We start from the raw sequence: 25814 nt of genomic DNA on the forward strand, positions 1-25814 counted from the left end.
GTTATTCAAAAGCAATATTTTAGTTTGAAATCGAATTGACAAATTATTTTAATAGAATCGGAAATGTTTTCGCAATATTTTGTTCGGTGATAAGATGCAAATGAATAAAAATATAGTCAATTGATTGAATCATAAATTGTTGGTGAGAAAAGGAAGTTGACTTGACAAAGAATGTGACGTGTAAAAAAAAGATAGCTCTAGAAGCTACGTTCTAACGTTCCAATTTATATATATATATATATATATATATATATATATATATATATATATCGTATTTCTCTTGCGTCGATAGATATGATATACCTAAATCATATATGAAATTTAGCAATGGAAAAGCGCACGGTGGTTGCGCGAACGGTCACTGAGAGGGCGTGTCCGGTGACGCCTTCACTCGGGAAACATCCCAGTGCAAAAATCTGCAGTTTCCATTCCTCTCGTGAAGATCCCACTCTCTCAGTTACAGGGCTCACCTCTATGCACCTTACGTCTATCTATATGTTTTAGAATTAGTTCACAGAAACACATGCTGTAACTGCAGCTGCTTAGATCATAAATATAAGCAAATAAATGTATAACAGCTAAATGTAATATATTTATAAAGCTAATTATGAATTTCGCGATGTTTCGAATGAAGAAAGGTCGAAAATTAACTTACAAATTTGTTTTTCAATAACTTTACTCGTTACATGCACAAAATGCAATTAATTAAGTAAGCTCTGCTCTTACTGAAAAATTTATCATGTCAAAGTTGTAATAATGTAATAAACTTAAAGAAAGCTTATATAATCTTTAAAGGATTTTATTGTATAATTGTAATGCAGACATACTAAAGTGGATCACATTTTTTGAAAGGGTATGATGAAAACATCATTTTCTCGATTAAATAGATCAATCTATATACATAGAATGTATGGTTGATCAGGGAAGGTTTAAGCCTTCTATTCAACGATGACCGTTGCCATAAGACGTCACTGCGTATTTGGTTAGAACAGCATAAAAATCGAAGGTTACAAGAGTGAGAACACTGAGAGAAAAGTGCATGGTTGTAGTAACTAGAAAGGAATGGGAATGAAAAAATAGTCATCTTAACTAATGTTTCTAGTTTATTGAACTATATCATAGTGCCCGAAACTATTTGAAAGTAGTAGTTTTAACTAAGCATTTGTTTTGTGTGGTAACTATTTCATATTGTTTCTCAGAACTTATACTTCAGCAGAATTACACATGTTTTGGCAATTGTACGATTATGGTTTCATTAATTTAGCATTATTTAAGTCGTCGACGAATATAATTAAGGATTTTTCTTCATTATTTTTTTGTAATAAGGATACCATTTTTTACTTAGTTACGTTTGCTATTGTCATTATTCATTGAACTATAACACAGTTAAAACAACTATGACATCATCGTACATTTTACAACTATATATTGGTTATTTGAACTGAGAGTAATAATGGAGGCTTCATTGAACTATGTTTTTCATACTTCAGAAAACCAGTTTTTTCTCTCGATGAAGTAAATAGAGATAATAATGAATCTTTTATGTTTTACTTTTTGTTTTAGTTATGCCAGTATTGTTTAGTATTGCCAGTATTGCACTGTCAAAAAATATTTCATGTTAATTAAACAGATAAAACTTTTTTTTGCTTAAAAAGAAATATGTAATTTAATAATAAGTGAATGTCAATTAACTTTTTGAAATATTACATGAGTGTTTGAGGTGTGCACTTTTAGATTTCCAAAAAAAAACATTTTTAAATTCTTTCGTACGTAATATCTCTTCGAACAATTAACCTCTTAACATAGTTTCTTGAACAATTCGGTGCTGACCGGGGTCAAAATATCTAGCCTCAATCTAGCCTCATCGAACCCAAGTCAGCCTCAATCTAGCTTCACTAAGTAAAAAAAGCATTTTGAGCCTCAAATAATGTTCAAAAACCCTCAATGAGCTTCAAATGATGCTCAAAGATCCTCAAATAATACTAATCGAATTTAAATTCCATAGTCGAAACAAGAGGTTCATTTGAAGCTCATTGAGGCTTATTGAGGATCTTTGAGATTCATTTCAGGTTCATTGAGGCTTTTTGAACATTATTTGAGGTTCGAAATGCTTTTTGTATTTAATGACGCTGGATTGAGGCTTACTTGGGTTCGATGAGGCTAGATTGAGGCCAGATATTTTGACCCGGGGACGCAGTTCGTTGAGTTGTAAAGCCGATTAGATTTTGGAATTCATTGGTTCATTGTTTTCGATGATATTCAAAAATAGTATATCAACGCATTGAGTGGAAGGTGCTTTCAACAACGAGTGTCAAAAGCCCTTCCTACTCAATCTATTACAATAGTTTTTGCATTGAATGGTAAAAAATTAATGTCTTTTATTGGTAAAATAAAGGGCACTACATCAAATTTAATTTTTTAGTTAACCTAAAATGATATTCAAACGTATTAATATAACATTAATTTCTGTATTATTTCTGATAGGAAAGATCAATAAATAATAATAGTAACAATTAAATATGATTTAATTAATTTTTATAGTAATTTGAAATTATATTTATTGTTTTCAATTTATAGATACTCAGTAAAAATAACTAGAGTTTCAAGTCCAGGGTCTTATAGTGGATTGTACATTTTATTAAATACAGTGAGATTATTTTTCATACATAGAAAAAAGAATATCTAGGCGTAAGAAATTTTTTCTTGCCGTAAGAATATTTTTTGCAATTTTGAATGAAAATGAAAATTTTCTTGGTTCAAGAGCAAAATTTTCTTGAATTTAGTCATCTTGGCATAAGATTTTTTTTTATTCAACCAATATAATATATGTTTCTTGAAGTAAAAAATATTTTCTTAAAGTGAGAAAAATAAATATTTTGCCCCAATATATAATCAATTGTTCGAAAAGTAAAGTATTCTTTCTTGAAGAATAATTTATTTTGAATCGAGATGATTTGTGACTCGAGTCAAGAATTAAAAGTACTCGATTCAATGGTAAGAAATATCTTGGCTTAAGTATTTGTTGTGTTGCGGTAAGTAAGCGTAGACGTTTGAACCAACAGCAACTGCGCTCACGGCTCAACGCAAAAATTCTCTTGGGAAAGCTAACTGTACTATACTAAAGTGACGGTAGTTTAGACTCTACATTGTACAGTGTGCTAACTAGATATGGGTAAAGTGAACGAATGTTCAGGAAATGGTCGGGTAGCATAACTGGTAAAGCTCTCGCGTGATGCCGAATCGGTCTAGGTTCGATTCCTACCATGAGCAAACAATTTATTTTTCTCAATTCGTTCATAAGCCATTTAATCGAGAGAGTTTATTCCTTATCCTCTCTACTGCTGTATTGCGGTGTTCTAAATATACGCATACACTTTCCTGCTTGACAATATTTAATATTTCTATTAGGTTAGATTCACTGAAAAATATAGATCGATACATTTTTTTAAGTAGAGTCATTTATTTTTTTGAATCGAGACTAGAATTTTTTTAAGTCAAGAAAAAAAATCATCAATGGGAGAATTTTATGTCTTCCGTTAAGTAAATATTTGGATGATTCAAAAAAAGTTATTTTATTGAGCTAAGATTATAATTTATTTCAATCAAAATTAAAATTTTCTCATTACAATAGACCGTTGTCTTGAGTCGATAATGTAGTTTTCTCAAACTGAGAGTAAATGTTCTTCTGTTACGCAAAAAAAGTTTTTGGTTTGAGATGTTGATATATATTGTGACAATTTACTATACTCACCAACCAAGACAGAAAAATATATTGTTTTAATAGTTTTTTTTACTTGGTTAGAAACAAAATATATTTGACTTGAAATAAATATTCTTAAACCAAGATTATTTAACTTGAATTAAAATTTAATTATTCTTGATACTATATTTTTATAATATTAGTCGGAGAAAATGTTCTCGGATTAAAAAAACCCAATTACTCAGCCCAAGAATAAAAAAATAAAGGCGAAAATTATCTTCGGCCAAGTCAACCTTTTTTTCAGTGTAGTCTTGGACTTTCCGTTGTCCTTACTTGAGATGGCTGTTGATTGGGTTTTCTGTTGGATCGTTTAGTGATTAATAAAAAGTATATATATATATACATATATATATATATATATATATATATATATATATATATATATATATATATATATATATATATATATATAAAGTGTAGATTTTTCGTATGTTTCATGAACAATTTGGACATTCTCCGCGATATTTATTCTTTGTAGTGTAATTTTCAACCAATCAAAGACGTGTTTTCTGACCATGAGTTGCAAAAAACCATTTTGTACTATTTCTTTCTCCAGTAATATTTCCCAAACAAACCGATAACATAATAAACCGATTAACATTGTTCTTGCCACAATCGAAGCGCTTTATCAAGTTCCAAAGCTAAATAGATTTTAAAATCGATTTATCAAGTTGTTTTTGAGAAATAAAAAATAAAAAGTTTTTTTTGCTTTCGTATCTTTTAATTATCAGAGTCAATCTGATTGAGTGATATAAAAACTAGGAGAATGGCAAACACTTTTGAATGCCGCAAAAACTATCAAAATCGATTCATTTATTACAAAGTCATAGAATGTTTGAACATACATACACACACTTAGACATCACTCTGAAAATAACCAGAATAGCTTCTTTGGATCTTTAAACGTCGACACATAATGAAAAGTTGCCTTTGAAAAGTCGGGGTAAAAATGGTAACTTTTCAAAAATTTTTAATTCTTATGGAGGAAAATAGAATTTTTAACTTCCCGCTAAGAAAATTGAAAATTTTCGAAAATTTGAGAAGTTATTGGTTTAGGTCCAATTTTCGAAAATCGAATTTTTGTCAGATATTGATGTTTTGAGGTTTGAAGAAGCTACTCTGACTAATTTCAAGATGATGTCCGAGTGTATGTATATACGTACGTACGTACATATGTATATAAAAATCTGTAACTCTTGAACGAATAGACCGATTTTGATCGTCAAGGTGTCATTCGACGCGGCTTGTTAATATCTAGAAGCTGTAAAAGTTTGAGCTTAATCAGTAAGGTGCTTTCGGAGATATGTCAAAAATAAAAATTTTTTAAAATTATTTTCTTGGATAACTTTTAATTCGCTTGATGGATTTATTCCAAAATCTGATCAGCTCTAAAGCATTATAAGTCATGTCGAATGCCACCTCAATCATTAAAATCAGTTCATTCGTTCAAGAGAAACCGTTGACGAAAGAATTAAAAAAAAAAATTTTTTTTAGTTTTTTTGAAATTTCTCAAAAACGACTGGATGAATCAATTTCAAAATTTGATCAACTTTAGAACTTAATAAAACTCGTCGGTTGCCAACTTAACCGTCCTAATCGGTCAATTCGTTTGAAAGATATCGTTGATGAAAGAAATAGTGGAAAACGTTATTTTTCGAAAATAATGGCATACAAAAGTATCTTAAATACTTTTGTATGCCATTATTTTCGAAAAATAAGCTCTTAAAGCTCGAAGAGCCTGAAAATGTAATCACAATAATGTTGTGAGGGAATCAGAGGAAAAACAGAGGAAATATATGGGGTTGACCTGCAGGGTCAAGTGATAGACCGATTTTTTTTCGAATATATACAAAAAAATTGAATCAATCGATTACAAAATTTAATCAGCTCTAGAAATCAATAAAACGCATCGGTTCTACTTTAAATGACCACAAAAGATTAAAAAAAACAATCAAAGAACGTGGGGGGGGGGAGATGATTTAATAATGCTTTGACTAAATTTCAGTGTTTTTTTATTTTAAATAATTTGCAGCTGAAATACAGTGCTCACCGCAAATCGTCTATTTTAAAAGTCGTTCTGGGAAAAGCTCCGTCACCGGCTTGTTTGCGGATACTTTTGCGAAATAAAATTACTCCATATTGTTAAATCTATACTTATTAATTTTCAAAAGATGGCAATAAATTAGCTCAATTCATACGCCTAAAAAAATTCGTAAAAAAGCGTTTTTTTCCGATTTAGCCCTTACCCCCTCCCCCTTAAATAAGGTAAAAGACCTGATCTCCAATCAAGGAACTAGTTCTCAATCACCCCATGAATTTGTATATCTATATTTAGTAAATATAGGTATTAGGGTGGTTCAAGAAAAATTTTCAATTTTTTTTTGCTCTTACCCTCTAAAACGTTAGTGGTTGCCGAGAAAAAAACTATCTCAAACGATTGGCTTTCTATCCCAACTATAAAAGGTCACTGTTTTAATTTTAATTTCCCATCTAATTAACAATGAAAAGTTTTTTTTTTTTCATTAAAAGTTAAACTAATTGTAAGCTACTTAATATTTCTTTAATTTCTTTAACTTATGCAAGTGTTTGGAAAGCTGATTCCTTCAACTTTCCAAAATTTTTTGATGTCATAGATTAAATCATAATTTAAACGCCAATTAAAACTATCTAAAAAGTAACGATTTTTTATTTTAAAATGGAATTGTTATTTTTTATTATTTTCGCAACTTAATTAGATTAATTTACAAAGTTTATTATAAGTCACATATCTTAATGTCTTTCACGTAATATTTTTGGCAAGCTTGAGTTAAAATAAATCGAACAATTTAACTTTGGCACATAATTTTGTTAATATACATCTGGATTTTTGGGAAACCAATCTGACTTCCATCAAATGTAAAAAAATTATTGAAAGATTTTAGATCGTTAATGATAATGCAGAGCGCGGTGACAATATTGATTACAAGTTAAAACCGCTGTTTAAGTAGAAATAAAGAGCGGAAATAATACATTCTTCAGTTCGTTCAATCCCATAGACAGAAGTATTCAAGTTGTACTAAAAAAGAACTCGACGACAAAGAGTTAATTAAAATTTCTTATCCGATACGAAACTTGTTTTTTCAACAATAATTTTTATAGTTGAAAAAAATTTTTGACATAATAATTGTAACGAAGTCGCCATCGTTAATTGAAACATAATATTTACGACGTAAATTGTTGTATTATCTTAATTCTATATGAAATGCCTATTGATAATCACTTCTTTTTGAAAGAAAAAAATCGATACTTTTAAATTAGCTTCGACTGGCGTTTTTATTATAATATTTATCACATCATAGGGTTTTAGAAAGGTTGAATAATCAGTCTTAAAGACCTATGCTTAAATTTCGGAAATGTTAAGTAGCTCACTAGTAATCAACATTTTAATGGAAAAAAATTTTTTTAAATGTTAGTTAGATGGGGAATTAGAATTGAAATACAGACCTCTTAGAGTTGAGCTAGAAATCCCGTCTTTTGAGAAGATTTTTTTTTCAACAACTACTAACGTTCCAAGGGGTGAGAGTAAAAAAAAATTTTTTCTGAACCACCCTTATAGTTCTACAAATACATAAGTGGACGGGTACTAGTTCCCTTATCAGATACTGGGACTCTTAGTTCACAATGATAGATTTTATGATAAGTCAGGAATATTGGTATCTAGTAAAGTAAAAGTAGTTGTTTTTTCGATTATATTTTATATGAAAGTTATTAAGTAATAATAAAACGAATAGCACTATAAGTTAGAAAACCGAATCGTCTCACAGTTATTTCTAAATTTCCGATCAATTTTGGCTTGAAATTCTCCGCTCCTAGGATATTAGGGTTTTTTTTTTCTTATTCCACAGCTTGGTTATATTTTATGCTACTGTAATTCCCATAAAGGCGAGTTTTCGGTAATTGAATGTATTAGAGCGTGCTTGTTCCAACTTTGTTTTAGCTCATATACACGGATGTAAATAATTAAAGAAATAGATACATTCTAGAAATTTTTTTGTGATTTTGGAAAAGCCGTAACTTTGTAAAAAGTAATCGTATCGAGATTTTGAAATAGCTTCTTAGAGCTAGAAATATCTAATTTTGAAATCTTTTGATCAATATGTTTTCAGATTTACGGTAATCATGCAATCGTAAGAAAGAGCGAAAATTTTCCAAAGTTTATTCTTTCTGTAAAAAAGTCTACGGGTGGAGGCAATTTTTTTTAGACAAGCCAACGCGTATTTCATTTAGCAAATCCATTCAGCTTTCCCACATGAAAAAATTTTATATGCGAAAATATATATCTTAAAATTTATGAATATTATAATCTGATATATTGTGCAATATATAAAATAATATTTACATTTTTGCCGTATTAATATATGATAATGTATTGAAAAAATATTCATGATATATTGCTGCAACATATTAATTATATATTTATCAATATAACTTTTTTTGTGTATGTTTAACATATATATTTTGGTTATCTTTTTTATATTGATATATTATATTGAAAATAGTATATTAATTAATATATAGTGTAATATATATTTTTTATAAATGTTTCCCAGTACAATGCAAAAAATGTGGTACTCTATACATTTTACAATATGTAACATCCAATATATTAAAAAATATATGATACTATACAATTTTCCGTCATATGGTGTGTTACATGATAAAGTCGGTACATTTTAGCTTGTGATTTCCATTTCTATACTATCGGACAGTTTTTCAAAGAATATATGTTGTATGAAGACTATAATTTTCAATTCATTGAGAAAAATATTATTTTTAATATACTGGAAAAATATAATTTGAATATACCTCAAACCATAGATTCAAAGATATTAGTTCATCCATACATAATCAGTTATACAGAGATAATATATCACTAATAATATGAGTCAAAATATATGAAAATATATACAAAATTCATTAGATTATAACTTTATAAATTACATATATACCATCTATATATATGGCAAAAATATATTGAGCATTGTATGAGATGATATATTGTAACATGAGGAAATTCGACATTGACCCGTGGATCAAAAATATCGAAACAAAATACCTTAATTTATATTTTATTTTATTTCATTCGATATTTCTAAGAATTACGGATTATTTGTGTCTCATTCGCAACAGCAGTCTTGTAGCCTCACCATGTAAGAATACTCTGACGTCACTAGTCCAGTATTTCGTAGTAGGTACGTTGCCTGTGTGTGTGAAAAAAAAGACGTTTATTTTATTTCGTTAACCGTTTTTTTTTTTTTTTTTTCGAGTACGAACTGATTTTGTGTTCCAATCAAATACGACTTGCGAACAATTTTTTTGTTTATATAGAATCAAGCCGACAACGGCATTTTATATTTTGCTTGTAGCCGATAATTTTTGTGATACTGATCAATTTATTTTCTTTTGTTCAATGTACGTTTAATCATTTGGTGTTAATTCTAATCAATTATTTTATCGTAATCTTAAGTGTCTGACCTTTTCCCGATCTACCATCCTGAGCCGATTTATTTTTGATAATTGTTTATTTGGTGATTATTGAATCACCTGGCGCCCAACATTAAATATTTTTAACAAGGTTGCCAACTCGTAAGTGTATTCGCGCATCACTCCGGTAGATCTCCGGTGGTGAGAAACCCGTTACAATATATAGAAAAGTATAAAGCACCATATAAAAAGAAATATATTATTAAAAATACATAATTCAATATATGTAAAAAATATATATTTATAAATATTGATATTTTTGCCGCAATATATTTATGACATACTCACCATATACATTTTTATTAAAATGTAACTTTTTCAAGCGGGTTGAATTGATTTTTTTATGACCCTTGTGCAACAATTTATCGCTGAGACATCAGCCTTGGAATAAAAAAGGATATTTTTCGATTTGATCATCGATATCTCTGCTACAAATAATCACGAAGCAAATTAGAGGAGAATTTTAGAAGCTTCAAGAAAGTCTCTACAGTATCAATTCATCAAGTTTCATGGAAAACTTCTTTTTTAATTCTTAACATCTATTAGGAACAAGTACAAAAAATGACGTACTGGTTATTCAATAAATCAACCACTACTTTGCAAATATCGATGAAAAGACTAATGTTGTCAGATTTATTTAGCACAAGATACCCGTCATAATGCTTTGAATTTTCAAGTTGATCCATTGAACCAGTTTTCCAGGGATATTGATTAAATTTCTACAAAATAATTAAAGAAATTAGTTTTGTTCCTTCAATTGTTTAATGATCATTAAAAAGAAAAAAAATTTTTTTAATCGACTTTATTTACAGTTTTGAGTTAGTTATTCAGTAAATGCAGAGTTATGAAAAATTAAAATAAACCTTTCTAAATAATTTTAAAAAACATAATTTTTTTTTTGTGATATTTTGTAAAAAACAAAAAATCTAGCATTTTTTTGGTTAATCCTATATTTACTAAGTAACTGACCCAAAAATCCAAAAAAATTCATGAAAGATATAATTTCTTCCAAAGTCAAAGCTTTTTAAAAGTCACTACAAAATTTATAAAATTTTTCTGTTCCTTTATGATTTCGGATTACTGAATTCTAATTTGTATGCATCATAGAAGTTATACCTAAAAAGAAGAAACGGAATAATTTATAGCGAAAGACTAAACGGCTAGAGTTATAGAAAAATTGTCGAAGGAAATTTGGTGGAAAACTAGAGTTTCTACAAAAAAAAAGTCCTACCCGTAAAATCAATAACGTCTATAGGTCTGAATACGTACATTACTTGAAAAAAATTTTTATTCAATGCTGTCGGAAAGTATATTTTTATAATGAATAATATATACTCGTTGGGAATATTGACATAATATCATAAAAATATTCTAATATTTATTGAGTATGCTTAAGAAATTTGTTCATAATTTCATTTTGAGACTAAAGCATTCAAAGAAATCGGTCTATCAGTTGACCTTGCAGGTCAGCCCCAAAAATGCCTGCTGTTTTCAAGCTCGTTGAGCTCGAACAAATTTTTGTGAAAACATAATTGTGAAATCAGTCAGAATAGCTTCCTAGAACCTCAAAACGTCAAGATCTGATATAAATTCGGTTTTCGAAAATTGGATAGAAACCAATAACTTCCCGAATTTTTGAAAATTTTCGATTTTCTTAGCGGGAATTTAAAAAAAAATTTCAAGTAAGAAAGGATCAATTCTTGTCATAGAATTAATGAAACAGATCAAGATGATGCACAAAACGGAAATATTATTGAGAAAATGATATTTACAACATTTCATGAATGCTTTTTTTCTACCATGATGATTTTACTCTGATTTACCCAATTTTTTTTTTTTTTTTTTTTTTCAATTTAACTATTAACTACACGTCTGTAACGTTATTATTATCAATCTATTACTTTGTACAATATCGTCCCAGGTCGAGGTTTTCATTATCTACTGAATTTTCTGGGTAGTAATCCTGCCACGTCTCAAGAACCCTCTAAACGCTTGGATTGTGCTTTGATCCAGATGATGTATGATACCGTCTGAAAAAAAAAATTAAATGTACACTTCTGATAAATAGACTTAGCATTAGTAACATATATATATATATATATATATATATATATATATATATATATATATATATATATATCAGGGTGATCCCAAAAATAACAAGTTTTTTTTTTCTTCTCGGAAATAGGCTCAAAAGTTTCATTAAGATATCAAAAGCCGCCTGTGAAAATTAGAGCTCTTAATATTAACATTAAGAGGTTCCACATTGCACTTTTTTATTTTTCACACGAATAACATGGAAAAAATTTTTTTTGCGTCTTCTGATTTTTATAACTAGATAACGATGCATCATAGGAAAAATCAACAGGTACATTGTTGTAGGGAATTGAATGCTTTACAAAAAAGTCTCTTATAATTTTTTGATAATTCCATTTGTCCAAGACTTATGTGAAATTGAAGTCGAATTTATATTAAATTTTGAGATCATTTCATTTTTCTGGCGAAACTATCAGATTAATCACAAAATATCATATAGCTTTTTTTGTAGATATTTTTGTTTCTTACAAATTATTATCTATTAATTTTTTTCGAATTCCGTGTTGTTTTCTAGTTATTTTTTTATCAATGTCAAGCTCATAAAAAAAATAGTTTTCTGATCGATTTTAAGAGCTTGATATTAAAATAAAAATAACTAGAAAACAATGAGGAATTTGAAATAACTTTATAGATAATAATATACATTTTTTTATTTACATTTACGCATGGGTATATGTGTGTGTATGTTTAATCACATTTACTACGTACGTACTCGTAAGAATATGTTTCTTATTGCAATAACAAAACTCCCTATCGTAAAATCAAAACAATCGACATCAAGAGAATACGAGTAGTATAGAAGACAATCTTGTAAGAGTCTATCTCAAATACCGGGGGATCGCGAGAGCTATTCCTAGAGAGAATATACGACTATACGAGAGCAAGTCGTGCCCCTGAGGAGTTGACCTCCATTACGCGAGGTTAACCGCTCTACCTTCACGTTGCCACCGAACTTTGATTGGCTTAGAAATGCTATTAATTTGAGATACTATTTCCAATATTGCTTCAATATATCTCTGCATTGACGCGTACACAATATTATAGCTGTCATCAATAATTTGTTTTTAGTCAGTATATTTTAGATTCCCGCTCTAAAAATCGACAATTCTTGAATCATTTGAGAATTTATTGTTTGCACCTTGATTTTCGAAAATCAAAATTTATTCAGATGTTAACGTTTCGTCCTAAGAAGTTATTCTGACTGTTTTTAGAACGATATTTACGCGTCTGTATGTATTTTCGTGTATGTAAGCTTCTTATAACTTCTTAGTGAATTATCCCATTTAGATAAAACTTGTCAGCCGTCATCATTTCTGTGAATTTCAGATTGCCCGATCCATTAAACTCCCACAAAAATTAGAAAATACGACAAAAAAAAATTAGTTTTTTTAGAAATTTCTCAGAAATGACTCAGTGAATCTATCTTAAAATCTTTTCAGCAGTAGAGTTTGTAACGGGGTAAATTGGGTTACTTTATCGACCAATATCGTGATTTTTCACTGATGGTTACTTACTCTACCTGTGACCCTAAACGAGCGTTTAAATGAGTTTTTTCGACTTGTCGCCGGGCGCGCTAATTGAAGAAGCTCGTATACGAGACCCGATCATAATTAAGACGGGATGAATTTTCCGATCGTTACCGAAGACAATCGAGTGAGATTAATAAAAACCCAAGACAACAGCGGTGATGACACAGAGCCGCAAGAGCCGGTAACCATCAAGACGTAGGACTGCTGACTAGCGAACATCAGGTCATTAATTAAGTCGCACTTTGCTTTTCATTGTGAAATCAAGCGATATTTCCATCCGTCTTAGAGTTGAATGCCAGACAGGAAGCCGGTATTCTTTATCAACTTATTACTGATTGCGTCTGAATATCAGGTTGAAGAAGAGTTTAAGTATTTTGGAAAAGACGAGAATTCGATATTCAAGAGAGAAGTGAACACGAGGGAATGAAGACAAGACAATACACGGACCAAAACAACTACACGGACAAGAGAGAACGAGATAAGGACCAGGACAACTCATACAGGACAATCAACGGAAAAGCATCAACAAAAATCGTGATAGGTATTTCGTAAGATATTCCAGGCAGGGAAGCTTTTATATTTTAAAAGTATTTCTTTTATTACTTATGATGTATCAAATGTACCTCTACTCTCTATGATTATCACTGATTTTGTCATTACGATAGCACCCACAATTCTTATCGGATCTTAATAAAATTTTTTATATTTATTCTATAGGCGATTACATTGATCAAGTTCAAAAATGGGATGAATCGTTTGAATACTTTTGAAATTATGGCTGTTTAAAATTTTCATGATTTTTCGTAAAAATCAGTTTTTAATCACTGCTAAAGCTTATAGGACTTCAAAATTAATATTCATAGACAATTTTCTTAAAAAGTATCTAAAAGCTTGTCTGATAATCTTTAATTTATGTCCTTAAGCTTCATGTTTTCACCATTTCTTCCAATAATTTGCCTCGAAATTTTTAATGAAATCAAAAAATGTAGAAAATATCGTTTTCATTCCACATAACGTATGCATTTCCCATTATAATACAATTTTGTCGCGTGTCTTTTATTGTGAACAAAATGACCAGTAAATTTCGCAGCTATTTTATATTTTAAAAGTATTTCTTTCATTATATATGATGTTTCAATCGTACCTGTACGTTCTATAATTATAACCGGTCTTGCCATGGTAACAGCGATTACAATAATGATCTCATACTAATTAAATTTTCAATACTTTACTTATGTGAAGGTTAGTTTGGTACATTACCTGTATAATGTAATGTCAAATCAACTATCTGAAGTTCTCTATCAAAAATAATCGTTGTCCTTTTTTACCCTCACTCTAAGAAAACGAGTCTAATTTCATATCATGACTATATACTAACATGTATCACAAGATATGTATGTATAAAACTAACTTTTTATATTGATTAATTGAAAAATCTACCATCCATTTTGGCTGCCAAATCGCCTTTTCGGGTAAATTTCTTTAGAAATCGGCCTATTGCAATGGGTCTCATGATCGAATTATCAAAGAATTTTGCCAGCATATATCTTATTTTACCTAGTAGTGTCAAAAAATACCATCCACTCAAAAGTTTATATATGTATGTATGTATGTATGTATATATGTATGTATGTATGTATGTATGTATGTGTGTATGTATGTATGTATGTATGTATGTATGTATGTATGTATGTATGTATGTATGTATGTATGTATGTATGTATGTATGTATGTATGTATGCATGTATGTATGTATGTATGTATGTATGTATGCATGTATGTATGTATGCATGTATATATATATATATATATATATATATATATATATATATATATATATATATACGCAATATAACGCGCCTTGTCATCACGATAGCGCCCGCAATTCTTAACGGATCTTAATGAAATTTAACACACTTATTTATTGGACGATTACCTTGATCAAGTTCGAAGATGAGCCCAATCGGTCAATTAGTTTGGAAGTTGTGGGTGTTTGAGATTTTTTCAGATTTTCATAAAAATAAATTTTCTGGCTTTATCCTAAATTAACTTTTGAACCGAAAATGATAACTCAATTCTGTAAAAAGTATCTCAAAATTCAAACAATTGGATTTTCTTTTCACTGTAATACTTGATATTATGAAACATATTTTCTAACAATTTGACGATATTGAAAATTTCACAAAAAATTAAAAAAGCTTATTCTTGCAGCTTAGTATTCTAATGACTTTTAATTGATAAGGCATAACTTATTCCTTTGAAATTTATATTTAAGCTTATAAAATAAGTATTAATTACACTATTGTAGCTTTGTTGTATTTACATAAGAAATCTTCCATTTCGGGCAAGGCTAGATGGCTCTTTTTTTTTAAATTTAACATTGAAAATCGGCTGTTGCGTGGCAGTTTTTAAATAATTTTTTCATGCAATTAAACATTAATTAATAAATTTGAAAAAATTCTAGCGTCATCTAGAGACTTCAAAGAATATGATTCCGTGTCAAAAAAAGTTGTATCACCATTTATCAAAAAGTTATTTATTTGTTAATTAACATCTTTTTTACCGGTTTGTGATGTCATAAAAGGTGGTATAAAAGCTTGAATAGATCATTTATAAACTTTTTGTTTCTTGGAGCCCTTTTTATAAGCATACTCAACAAGATGACGTTATGAAAGTTTATGAAATATTTTTATTTGATCAATTATTAATTTTTGAAGTAACGAATAAATTTTTAATTTAAATAATGGACACTAGTCCCAAAAATTAAGGGATAGAAAAAAAATCCGAAATTTTTTGGTGATTTTCAACATGCTGTAACTCGGTAAAAAATGATCGTAGAGTGAAAATAAAAAAAAGAAATTGTAGCCTCAAGTTTCTAGTTTTCAGATCCGGACCTCCAATTATCACGCACGGTTCCGGAGTAATCTTAAGAAAACTGACAAAAAAAAAAAAATTTCAAAGTTTTTGCTCGTCTTTCAACAAGTCTATGGGCTTTACTAAATTTTTTTGAATAATCTGATCTGATGACTCTTTTAGGACATTTTATGCCCTTTAATTAGACTATCTCAAATAGTTTCTACGATGACTTAGCCCCGAGTTATCATTGATCAAAGCAAAAAAGTCCATTTTAGCTTTGATAATCAATAACTCCGGACGTGTTGGTCGAACAGAGACAAAATTATCGGCTTTTGATGTAAAAATTTTTTTTGAAGCGATAATGTTTATTAAAAAACAGGTAAAAATTCGCATAATTAAGGATATTCGGAAATCTTGCTATAACTTTGGATATAACTGATGAACAAAGGATATCGCCCTTTTTTTCAACCTCAAAGTATCCTGAAAAAACCCTGGAAATTTCAAAGTGCTGCCATTTTACTTTCTTAGTGTCCCGAAGCTTTAAATTTATCGATTTTGCCAAAAATCACCATACTTGGTAGTTTCTCGGTATTTGTTCATTTTTTCGATTTCAAAACATATTTTCCACCAATTATTTTGATTTCTTTGATCAAAAAGATTGATTATCGAAAAAAATTGAAAAAAAAAAAAAAAAAAAAAAAAAAAAAAAAAAAATTGGAAATTTTTTTTTTTTAAATTATTTATTTTTTTTTTCGTTGCATCCGGAATGATTTATGATTTTCGAAAAAAATTCCTCACTTTTTTTTAGCGTCGGTATATGTATAAGAAGCGTAAATTCGACCGAGCAACCTCCACGTGGTACGCTTTGGGTAACGCTAATGCCGTTGTTAAAAAAAAAAGTAAGGAATTTTTTTTGACAATTATAAATCATTGCAGATGCAACGAAAAAAAAAATTTTCAAAACAAAAAATATTTTCCAAATTTTGTTTTTTTTTTAATTTTTTCGATAATCATTCTTTTTGATCAAAGAAATCAAGCTTATTGGTGAAAAAAACATTTTGATATCGAAAAAATGAACAAAAACCGAGAAACTACCAATTATGGTGATTTTTGGCCAAATCGATAAATTTAAAGCTTTAGGACACTAAGAAAGAGGAATCTAAGCGCTTCGAAATTTTCAGGGTTTTTTCAGGACACTTTGAGGTTGAAAAAAAAGGGCGATTTTTTTTGTTCATCCGTTATATACATAGTTATAGCAAGATTTTCGAATATCCTTAATTATGCGAATTTCTACCTGTTTTTTAATGAACATTATCGCTGCAAAAAAATTTTTTTCATCAGAAGCCAAAAATTTTTATCTTACAGAGGATGTTTTCCAGTTTTCAAAACCCTACTTCCATTCTCTGTACGACCAATACATCCGGAGTTATTGATTTTCAAAGCTAAAATGGACTTTTTTGCTTTGATCAATAATAACTCGGGGCTAAGTCATCGTAGAAACTTTTTGAAAGTAGTCTAATTAAAGGGCATAAAATGCCCTAAAGGAGTCATCAGGTCAGATTATTCAAAAAAATTTAGTAAAGCCCATAGACGTGTTGAAAGACGAGCAAGATTTTGAAATTTTTTTTTCAGTTTTCTGAAGATTACTCCAAAACCGGGCATGATAAAAAAATTTGAGGTCTAGATCTGAAAACTAGAAACTGAAAATCACCCAAAAATGTCGAATTTTTTTTCTATTCCTTAATTTTTGGGACTAGTGTATGTAGAATAATTTTTTTTTCAATTTGAGGTGTTACTGATTTCATATTCTTTGTTGTGTCCAATTAATTTTTTTTTTAATAATTAAATTTATTCTATCTCAACAAATAAATTTACGAAACTCCTCTTTACAAAAGCACGCGAAAACGTAGCGTCAGTTTTACCACCATTTATTCGTATGAAAGAATCGCGACGATTTTTGCAATAACGATTGACGAATAAATAAAAACTTGTCGTCATTTTCCACCAATGACAACAATTTAATTACTCCCATCAAACATCGATCAAAAGTTTTTAAATAGCTTGAGCACCATGGCTCAGGGCCTTAGTTGTTGATCTAATTTTCAGATCTTGAGTCCTACGGTCCGCGTAAACGGCGTCGATAGCCCGTAATCTTATTGCAAAAATCTGTCCTAGAGAAAGCAATAAGTAACCGTCCTTAATAAAAAGTACTAGGCCGATATCATATCGTGTAGCGGTATTATTTTGTTAACAGCGGTTTACCTTACATTATATTTAGATTATGTTAGGTTGTAAATTGATAAAGGTACTAGGCCGATATTTTCATATCGTGTAGCGTTATTATTTTGTTATTTACAATTATTATAAAATTCAGTCCGGCTCGATCGAATAGTGACACAAAAAGTAAGTGTAATTATTTTCCGATTTCGGGTCGAGATTATCTGCGCATAGAAAGCCATAAGGCTAAATAAGGACGCATATATTAAAAATAATGATAATCAATTAAATGGTTTTACATCTTTTATAAGTGAAATCCATTGTAACAATTATAGTGCATAAGTGCTGTAATTGAAAAGTTGAATAAAAAGACAAAAGATCACAATCTTAACTTAGTGAGTTCATTTGAAAATAGCACATAAGACTTTTTCCTACCACCCCAGTCGCGTCCATTCAACCAAATCCATCCGGAGGAGGCCGAGTGAGCTGCAAAGTTCTGGAGGAATAAAAGCCTACCGTGTTAGAAGAAAGAATCAGCTAAAGGTAAGTGAGAGACAATATTAATATCTTTGCTCTCTGTTGATCGAGTAATAAATGCATCGTAACCAAGCTCGAAGGCTTTTAGGTTCACACTCTTCGAAAAACCCACATTAAATAATAACATAGGAAGTTAAAATCTTCCCCGTATTCTTTATTGTTGTCCGCAACCTCCATATCGCTCGTTAAATTTTTCTATCGCTACCAAAGGGAGAAATCCCGGATAATCAATTTAAATCAAAGCGGCGGATATAACATAGAGAAAACTGATGGCAGCGGTGGGATTCGAAATTGTTAATCCTTCTCTTCGAGAAATTGCATTTACTTTATAATCTATTATCCATTCACGTTTTCTTTCCCCAAGCCGGGGTTTCTTAGAAAGAAAATTTTTCTCATATGCCTATTTTATTATTTTATTAAAATTTCCTTTTTGTGTTTTTTTTTTTAAAAATTAAATATTTCAATATCTAAAATATTTGTGTCGGTGTATAACCGAACCACACCCGATTTGTTGCGAAACTCACAATTTTTACCGAGACATTAATCTACTTTGCGCTACTGTCTCTAAATTATTTCGACATCTCGAGTAATTTTGTTTTTGGGTCAATCCTCAATTCAAATTTCTTTCGCTTACCTGACACAATTGTCATTACGTTCTTGCGTAGTACAAAACTTGTGTCACTAAGACATCTCAGAGTTTAACTCTAAACATTACGCGTCATCACAGAAAACGGAGAGAACGATTGCGTTCGCCTCCAGCCATGCCTAACGGTGTAGATGGGCAAGATGAATTTGGTCCTCTGGACTGAGTTTATAATTTCGACGCTACTCTGGATGACACTAATGTTCCCCCTAGTCAACTCAAGTGGTCTACGGAACTCTTCCAAACCTTGCCTCGATTTGATGGCGAAGGTCCTAATGCTGAGCAGGAGTTTGCCGAGTTTGATGAACTAATCCGTAATTACTTGCCCTCGATCATCCCGGGTCAACATGGGGTTTGGGTTACAAGAATTTTCCAACGATTAGCAGTAAGGGCAAAAAGCATTATCAGCATTATCTGCAAAGCAACACCAGAGATGATTACTCTAGGCCTCGTCGCTATTACGAGGATGAAAGTAATCGTCGGGAACCTCGAGGTCAAACCTTCTCCTATTCATCAAAGGAGTCGAAAATTGATGATTCAGAAGATGGTTTTGAATCTGAGTACTCAGATAAGGATTCGAGACCAACCACATATGAAACTTACACCTATTCATCTAGAAAAGGGGGACGTGAACCCTATCGTTCCAGTTGTAAATTATCCCCGAGACCAACGCGGAACTCGCAGGAAACTGTGAGAGGGAGATCCCCCGTAAATCCAAAGAAAACGGTCAACTTCGATCCTGACCTCGAAGAAGAGAAGTTGGAACATGCAAAAGACGATTCAGCATGTTGTAATTGTCAATTTAGCCCTCACCACCTAGCGAGAAGATGTGCTGCTAGAAAAACTGCAGAGCCGTCTTTAAACGCACGGGGCGCTCGTCAACACGAGACGATGACGAGAGTCTCGAAGATCACCACCCCGATCTACCCGCAACTCTCAAACAACAACGGCGAGAGAATACAAACTTCTCCAACGACCAAATCCGTCACACTAGTACTCGGAAAACGGCCTATGATCTGGATGAAATCAAGGGAGCTCTTCAGTTCAGGTTGTGAAGTTCTTCTCGACTCTAGTTCAGATCTTAATCTCCTTTGCATCGATGCTTTAGCGGATGATGCAATTTTTACAGCGAAAGAAGGAGGTGTAGTAGGTGGCATTGCAACCAGTAGTATGCCGATTATTGGAAACATCGCTTTAAAAATTTTTGGAGTAGAATTTCATTTTGATATATTGCCCCAAGTTCCTGGAGGCTATTCAGGAATTTTGGGTAATTAATTTTTCACGAAAGAAAGAGCAGCTATTTCTTTTTACTGGAATACTCTCGTCCTTAGAGAACAACGTACTCGCCCCATTCCATTTATAATGGATGAGAACTCTGAAGTAAATCTGGTTTTAGCCCTTGGGACTGGACCGAAGATTTTCGATGCATGTAATTCATTATTTGGTGAATTACAATGTTTTCTCATAGATACAGGGGGGGGGGGACGTATGTTTGATCGACGTCTCAGCCCTCAAACCTGAGATCAAAATAAATAAAAATGAGGTCACATCATTGAGTGGCCTCAATGGGTGCCGAATTGAAACCATCGGTACTGTAGAATTAAAGGTCTTAGGATCAAAAATTCTCTTTCATGTGGTAGATGAAAATCTACCATTTAACGGAGTCGGGATTCTTGGCAACAATTTCCTACGAAAGGAACAAGCTGAGATTTCATACCATCATCAGTCTATAAATTTGCTTTCCCGGCCCTCTCGACCTCTTTATTTCAGTTCAGAGGTCAAACCATCACGCTCGTATACGATTCCACCCCGTATGCGAATGACGATTGCAGTACCGATTATTAATCCTGAAATTAAGCGGGGTTACCTTCCTAAGGTTACCCTTAAAGACGGAGTTTTTATGGGTGAAGCTGCAGTCACCGTGGAAAGAGATCAGGCAATGTGTATGGTCATCAATACCACTTCCGATCCAGTTGATATCAATGTCGAGCCTCAAATGTTAGAGGAGTTCGAATTTGACCAAACCGATTCCACGGACTATTTTCCCGAAAATGTCGAACCATTATCGCCGAGAAATAAACTATCCAGAAAAGAAAGAATAAATCTAATCTTCAGCAAAATTCCTAGGGATCATTCAAACAGGCGCGAGCGAAAACAGGTATTTGATCTCATTAAAAGGATTCACGATGTTTTCCATCTGCCTGAGGATCGTCTTGGGCGATCTAAGCAATTTACATGCAAAATTGAAACTACCACGGATAAACCAATTCGGATGTGACAATATCGGTTTCCACAAGAACATCGAGAAGAGATCCAGAGACAAGTCGATAATCTACTAAAACAAGGAATTATTCGCAAATCGAATTCACCTTATAATTCGCCTTTGTGGATAGTTCCAAAGAAGCCCAATGCACACGGTAACAAGAAATGGCGCATGGTTATCGATTTTCGAAACTTAAATAGATTCACAGTGGGGGACGCTTACCCTCTACCCCTGATAATCGACACTTTAGACCAACTTGGCGGAGCAAAATACTTTAGTGTATTTGATCTGGCGAATGGATTCCATCAAGTCCCAATGGACCCCAAAGATGCGGAAAAAACCGCATTCTCAACCCCTGACGGACATTCGGAATACTGTTGCATGCCATTCGGACTAGAATATGCCCCTGCAATCTTCTAACGTATGATGGATTCCACTTTAAGTGGTCTCAAAGGCACAGAATTATTTATATATCTCGATGATTTCGTGAGTTATTCATCTTCACTCGAAGATCATGAAGTAAGGGTTCAAAGGCTCTTCAACCGCCTCAGAGAAGCCGGGCTAACTCTTCAGCCCGAGAAATGCAAATTTCTCTTCCCCAAGGTCGAATATCTGGGCCACATCATAACGAAGGACGGGGTAAAACCCGATCCCAAAAAGATTTCTTCATTAAAGAACACCTCTAACCCTCGTAACCATACAGAAGCTCGTAAGTTTATGGGTCTGGCGAATTATTATCGTTGTTTTATCGAAAATTTCACTGAAAGAGCTAAGCCTATCACTGACCTCACCAGAAAAACAAAACCGTTCGTCTGGTCAGAAGAAGCTCAGAACGCATTCAATGACATTAAAAATGCATTGTGTGAAAACTCTTTCCTTGCTTATCCTGACTTTAATAAAACATTTATTTTGGCGACAAGTTCGTCAGAGGTCGGCATCGTGGGCATTTTAAGCCAAGAAGTCAAAAAAGAGGATATCAACACCACCAATACAAGTGAAAAAGTCGAAAAAATTGTTTTCTGTACATCTCGTGTCTTGCATGAGACAGAAACAAGATATACCAAAAATGAAAAAGAGTGTTTGGCAGTTCTATATGCTGTGCAACAGTTTAGACCTTATCTCTATGGTAAACCTTTTACCTTATACACCAGCAGTCCTTGTATGGCTTGGTTAAGAGATAGTCAAACTGTAACTGAAAGGCAGATCAAATGGAGATCTCAACTGAGTGAATACAAATTTTCAGTCGTCGTCCGGCACAAAATTTCAGACCAATATGCAGAGGGATTATCGTGTCGTATAACTCCGAAGGACGACATGAGGACTTGTCAACCCCAAAACCAGAAGTTACAAAAATGGAATCAGTAATGTTGCCTCTGAAGAAGTCCTCACTGCCTGAGGAAGAAGTTATCAATGCTGTAAAACGAGGTAGAAAACCTGGAAGTAAGAATAAACTGAGGATTAACAGCGCACCCCAACCAAGAGATACAATAGCTTCCAGATTACGACAGAGAAAAGCTACCGATGACGTTAACACTCGCAAACGTATAAATTATTGTGAATTAAGTACCACAGAACCTGAAAATTTGAAAAAACACTCAAATAGAGGGAGTTATGGGGGATGACGACGTATTTTCTACAGATCCTCCAGTTGCCGGTGAAGAAATTGAAAAAGAAAAAGAACCGCCAGTGGAAGAAACGACTGCTGCGGACGATGCCGAGGAAGAGGAGGCAGTCCGCTTGATGAATGCCGAGTACCTATTGGTAGAAGCTGAAAAGAGTGCAGCTGACGACAGCGAAGATACACCAGAAGCTATGGATCGACAAAAATTTCGCGAAGAACTGCGAAGAGCAGCCGATCGATTTAAAGAATTTTTGGCAACCCGACCTGAAACAGAAAAAAGGTTCGAAAAACATCCTACGGCGCGACCAGAGGATTATATCAATCTACTCCCTGCTCCTAGCCCTGAGGTGGTAGAAGAAGTCCAAAAATTTCTCCACGCTAGCCGTCTTCCTCATGAATATGAGGAAGAAGTGTCAACTGATTCAGAGGAAGAAGACGAAGAAGAAGAAGAAGAAGAGGAATTTCTCCGAGAAAACTCAGATACGGGAATCGAGGACGATGACACTAGTGTGGCCAGCATATCCGACACAGAGGTGCAGGTTGAAATTACCCCTGCAACTCCAGAACAAGTGAATCAATCAACCAACTTGAGAGAAAAATATCTAACAATTGAAGTAGATCCAGCGACTCCTATCTGGAGAAAAACACTTCTTAGACCAGTTCAAGACGTTTACGAAGACTTTGAACATGACGATCCTTCAAAAACTTTTTATTGGAAAGGGGAAGTTGAAGGCGGTAGACAGCAATCTACTATCATACCAAGACCTTCCACATGTCAAACCTTAAACATAGAAGATATCCCAGCAGCATCGTCCAGTATGGCGCAACCCAAAAAATCACCAGTACGAACGATGAGCGATAACGGTACAAATGGAAATAATAACAACGAACCTACACTAACATCACAGAATGATTCCCATGATGTAACTGTGGAAAACTCAGATCATCCTTCCGTATCGAGCACATCGGACATTGATCAAATCGAACAACCTATAATAATTCAGGTCGAAAACCAAGAAGAGACTAATTCTGCAATCATCTCCGATAATAATCGCAAAGAGAAACAAAATCCTACCACAGTTGCAGCCGAACAACTGGGGGACGGGAACTTAATACCACCCCCTTGGTATCCTGCTCATCATCCGGCTTTCGAACTTGCAGATGATACACGAAGCCAGAAAAGATCAGCACCCGAGATTTCATCTTCATCGGATACTGATTCTAATAGACCTCCAAAAACGCCGACAAAACAAATAAAATTTTTAGAAAGTTGAGACGGAATCACGTACGCTCGTGATCACATGGTACATTTTCTTTCTCTCGACTGCGAAATGATGAAACCAGTCTCTCGACTTTTAAGAGACCTCACGTTTATCAATAGAGAGGACTTAAAGGCTGCAAGTCAAAAAATGGGTGATGTATTAGTCACAAAATTAGGACATTGCCTTATTTTCACAGTTTTCATAAAGAAAAACCATTTCAAAAAAATTGATACAGGAAACTTCATAGAAGGATTGCGAAACCTTCGGACTTCTATGTTTAAACATGAAGTTCACACGTTCTGAATAGCGAAACGACTTTGACGATTTGAACATCAAAACTTACCTCTCACAAGAACTGGGGGATTGTCCAGTCGAAGTAACCCTTTGTGAAGATTGCATTGAAGTGCCTCCCAAAGAATTAAGAACTAAAATTATAGAAGAAAATCATTGTAGTGCAATCGCGGGGCACGAAGGAGTAGTAAAAACATACTGGCGTATTCACGAAAGATTCTATTGGTCGGGAATGAAAGAAAAAATTTATCGCTTCATTCAAAACTGTGAAGTCTGTTAAAAGAATCAATTAACGCGAATTAAAACGAAACAACACATGATAATAACAGACACACCGCTCGAACCGTTCGAGAAAATTTCCATCGACACAGTTGGTTCACTTCCGATAACTGGAAACGTAATGTCCATATTTTGACCATTCAAGACAATTTCTCTAACGCAGTAATAGTTGTCCCGAAACCTGACATACGATCAACTATTGTAGCCGAAGCCTTGATTGACCGATACATCTGTTATTACGGTTGCCCAAGAGTAAATCTTTCGGATAAAGGAACTTCCTTTAACAGCAAAATAATCTAACAATTATCAAAGGTTTTAAAAATACAGAGATTAACCACTTCTGGTTATTATCCACAATCTAATGGATCCTTAGAAAGGAGCCATCAACCTTTAATAGACTTTTTACGTGTCATTACTGACAGATATCCGAATTGGGACAGGTATTTAAGCATGGCCATGATGAATTATAATACCAGTGTGCATACTTCCACCAAGTTCACCCCATTTGAGGTGATGTTTGGGCGGAAGGCACGGTTACCAACCCAATTCCCGGACTATTCAAAAATCGAAACTTACCCAGAATATCTAGCTGATCTTATGGAAAGATTAGCTGATGTCAGACAAATTGTCTTAAATTGTCTGATTAAATCTAAAGAAGAGTCGAAAATTCGATTTGATAGACGTATCAATTCGAAGAATTTCAAAGTAAATGATTACATTTACGTTTTAAAAGAACCTCGGAAAAATAAACTAGACGCTTAATATATAGGGCCTTACCAAATCGTAGAAACCAACGAATTTGGTAGCCTTATTTTTGAAAATGAAAAAGGAAAACGTAAACTTATTAATCCCAATAAAGCGAAACCGGCCGTGAACCAAAAAAATTAAACTTTGCAACATTTTCTGTTTCAGATCCACGAACCGCTGACAATCATG

The 25814-nt window shown here is 32.5% G+C and overlaps 1 protein-coding gene across 1 annotated transcript; it reads left to right on the forward strand.

Annotated features, from left to right (window-relative positions):
* Positions 1-22789: 22789 nt before the first annotated feature.
* On the forward strand, positions 22790-24320 carry LOC106693381 (uncharacterized). The gene is made up of 2 exons (XM_014440786.1): positions 22790-22967; positions 23029-24320. Exons 1-2 carry the CDS (start codon positions 22790-22792, stop codon positions 24318-24320), a joined length of 1470 nt encoding a protein of 489 aa, XP_014296272.1.
* Positions 24321-25814: the final 1494 nt, after the last annotated feature.

The sequence above is a fragment of the Microplitis demolitor genome, chromosome 9 (genome assembly GCF_026212275.2).
Source record: "Microplitis demolitor isolate Queensland-Clemson2020A chromosome 9, iyMicDemo2.1a, whole genome shotgun sequence".
Taxonomy (NCBI): domain Eukaryota; kingdom Metazoa; phylum Arthropoda; class Insecta; order Hymenoptera; family Braconidae; genus Microplitis; species Microplitis demolitor.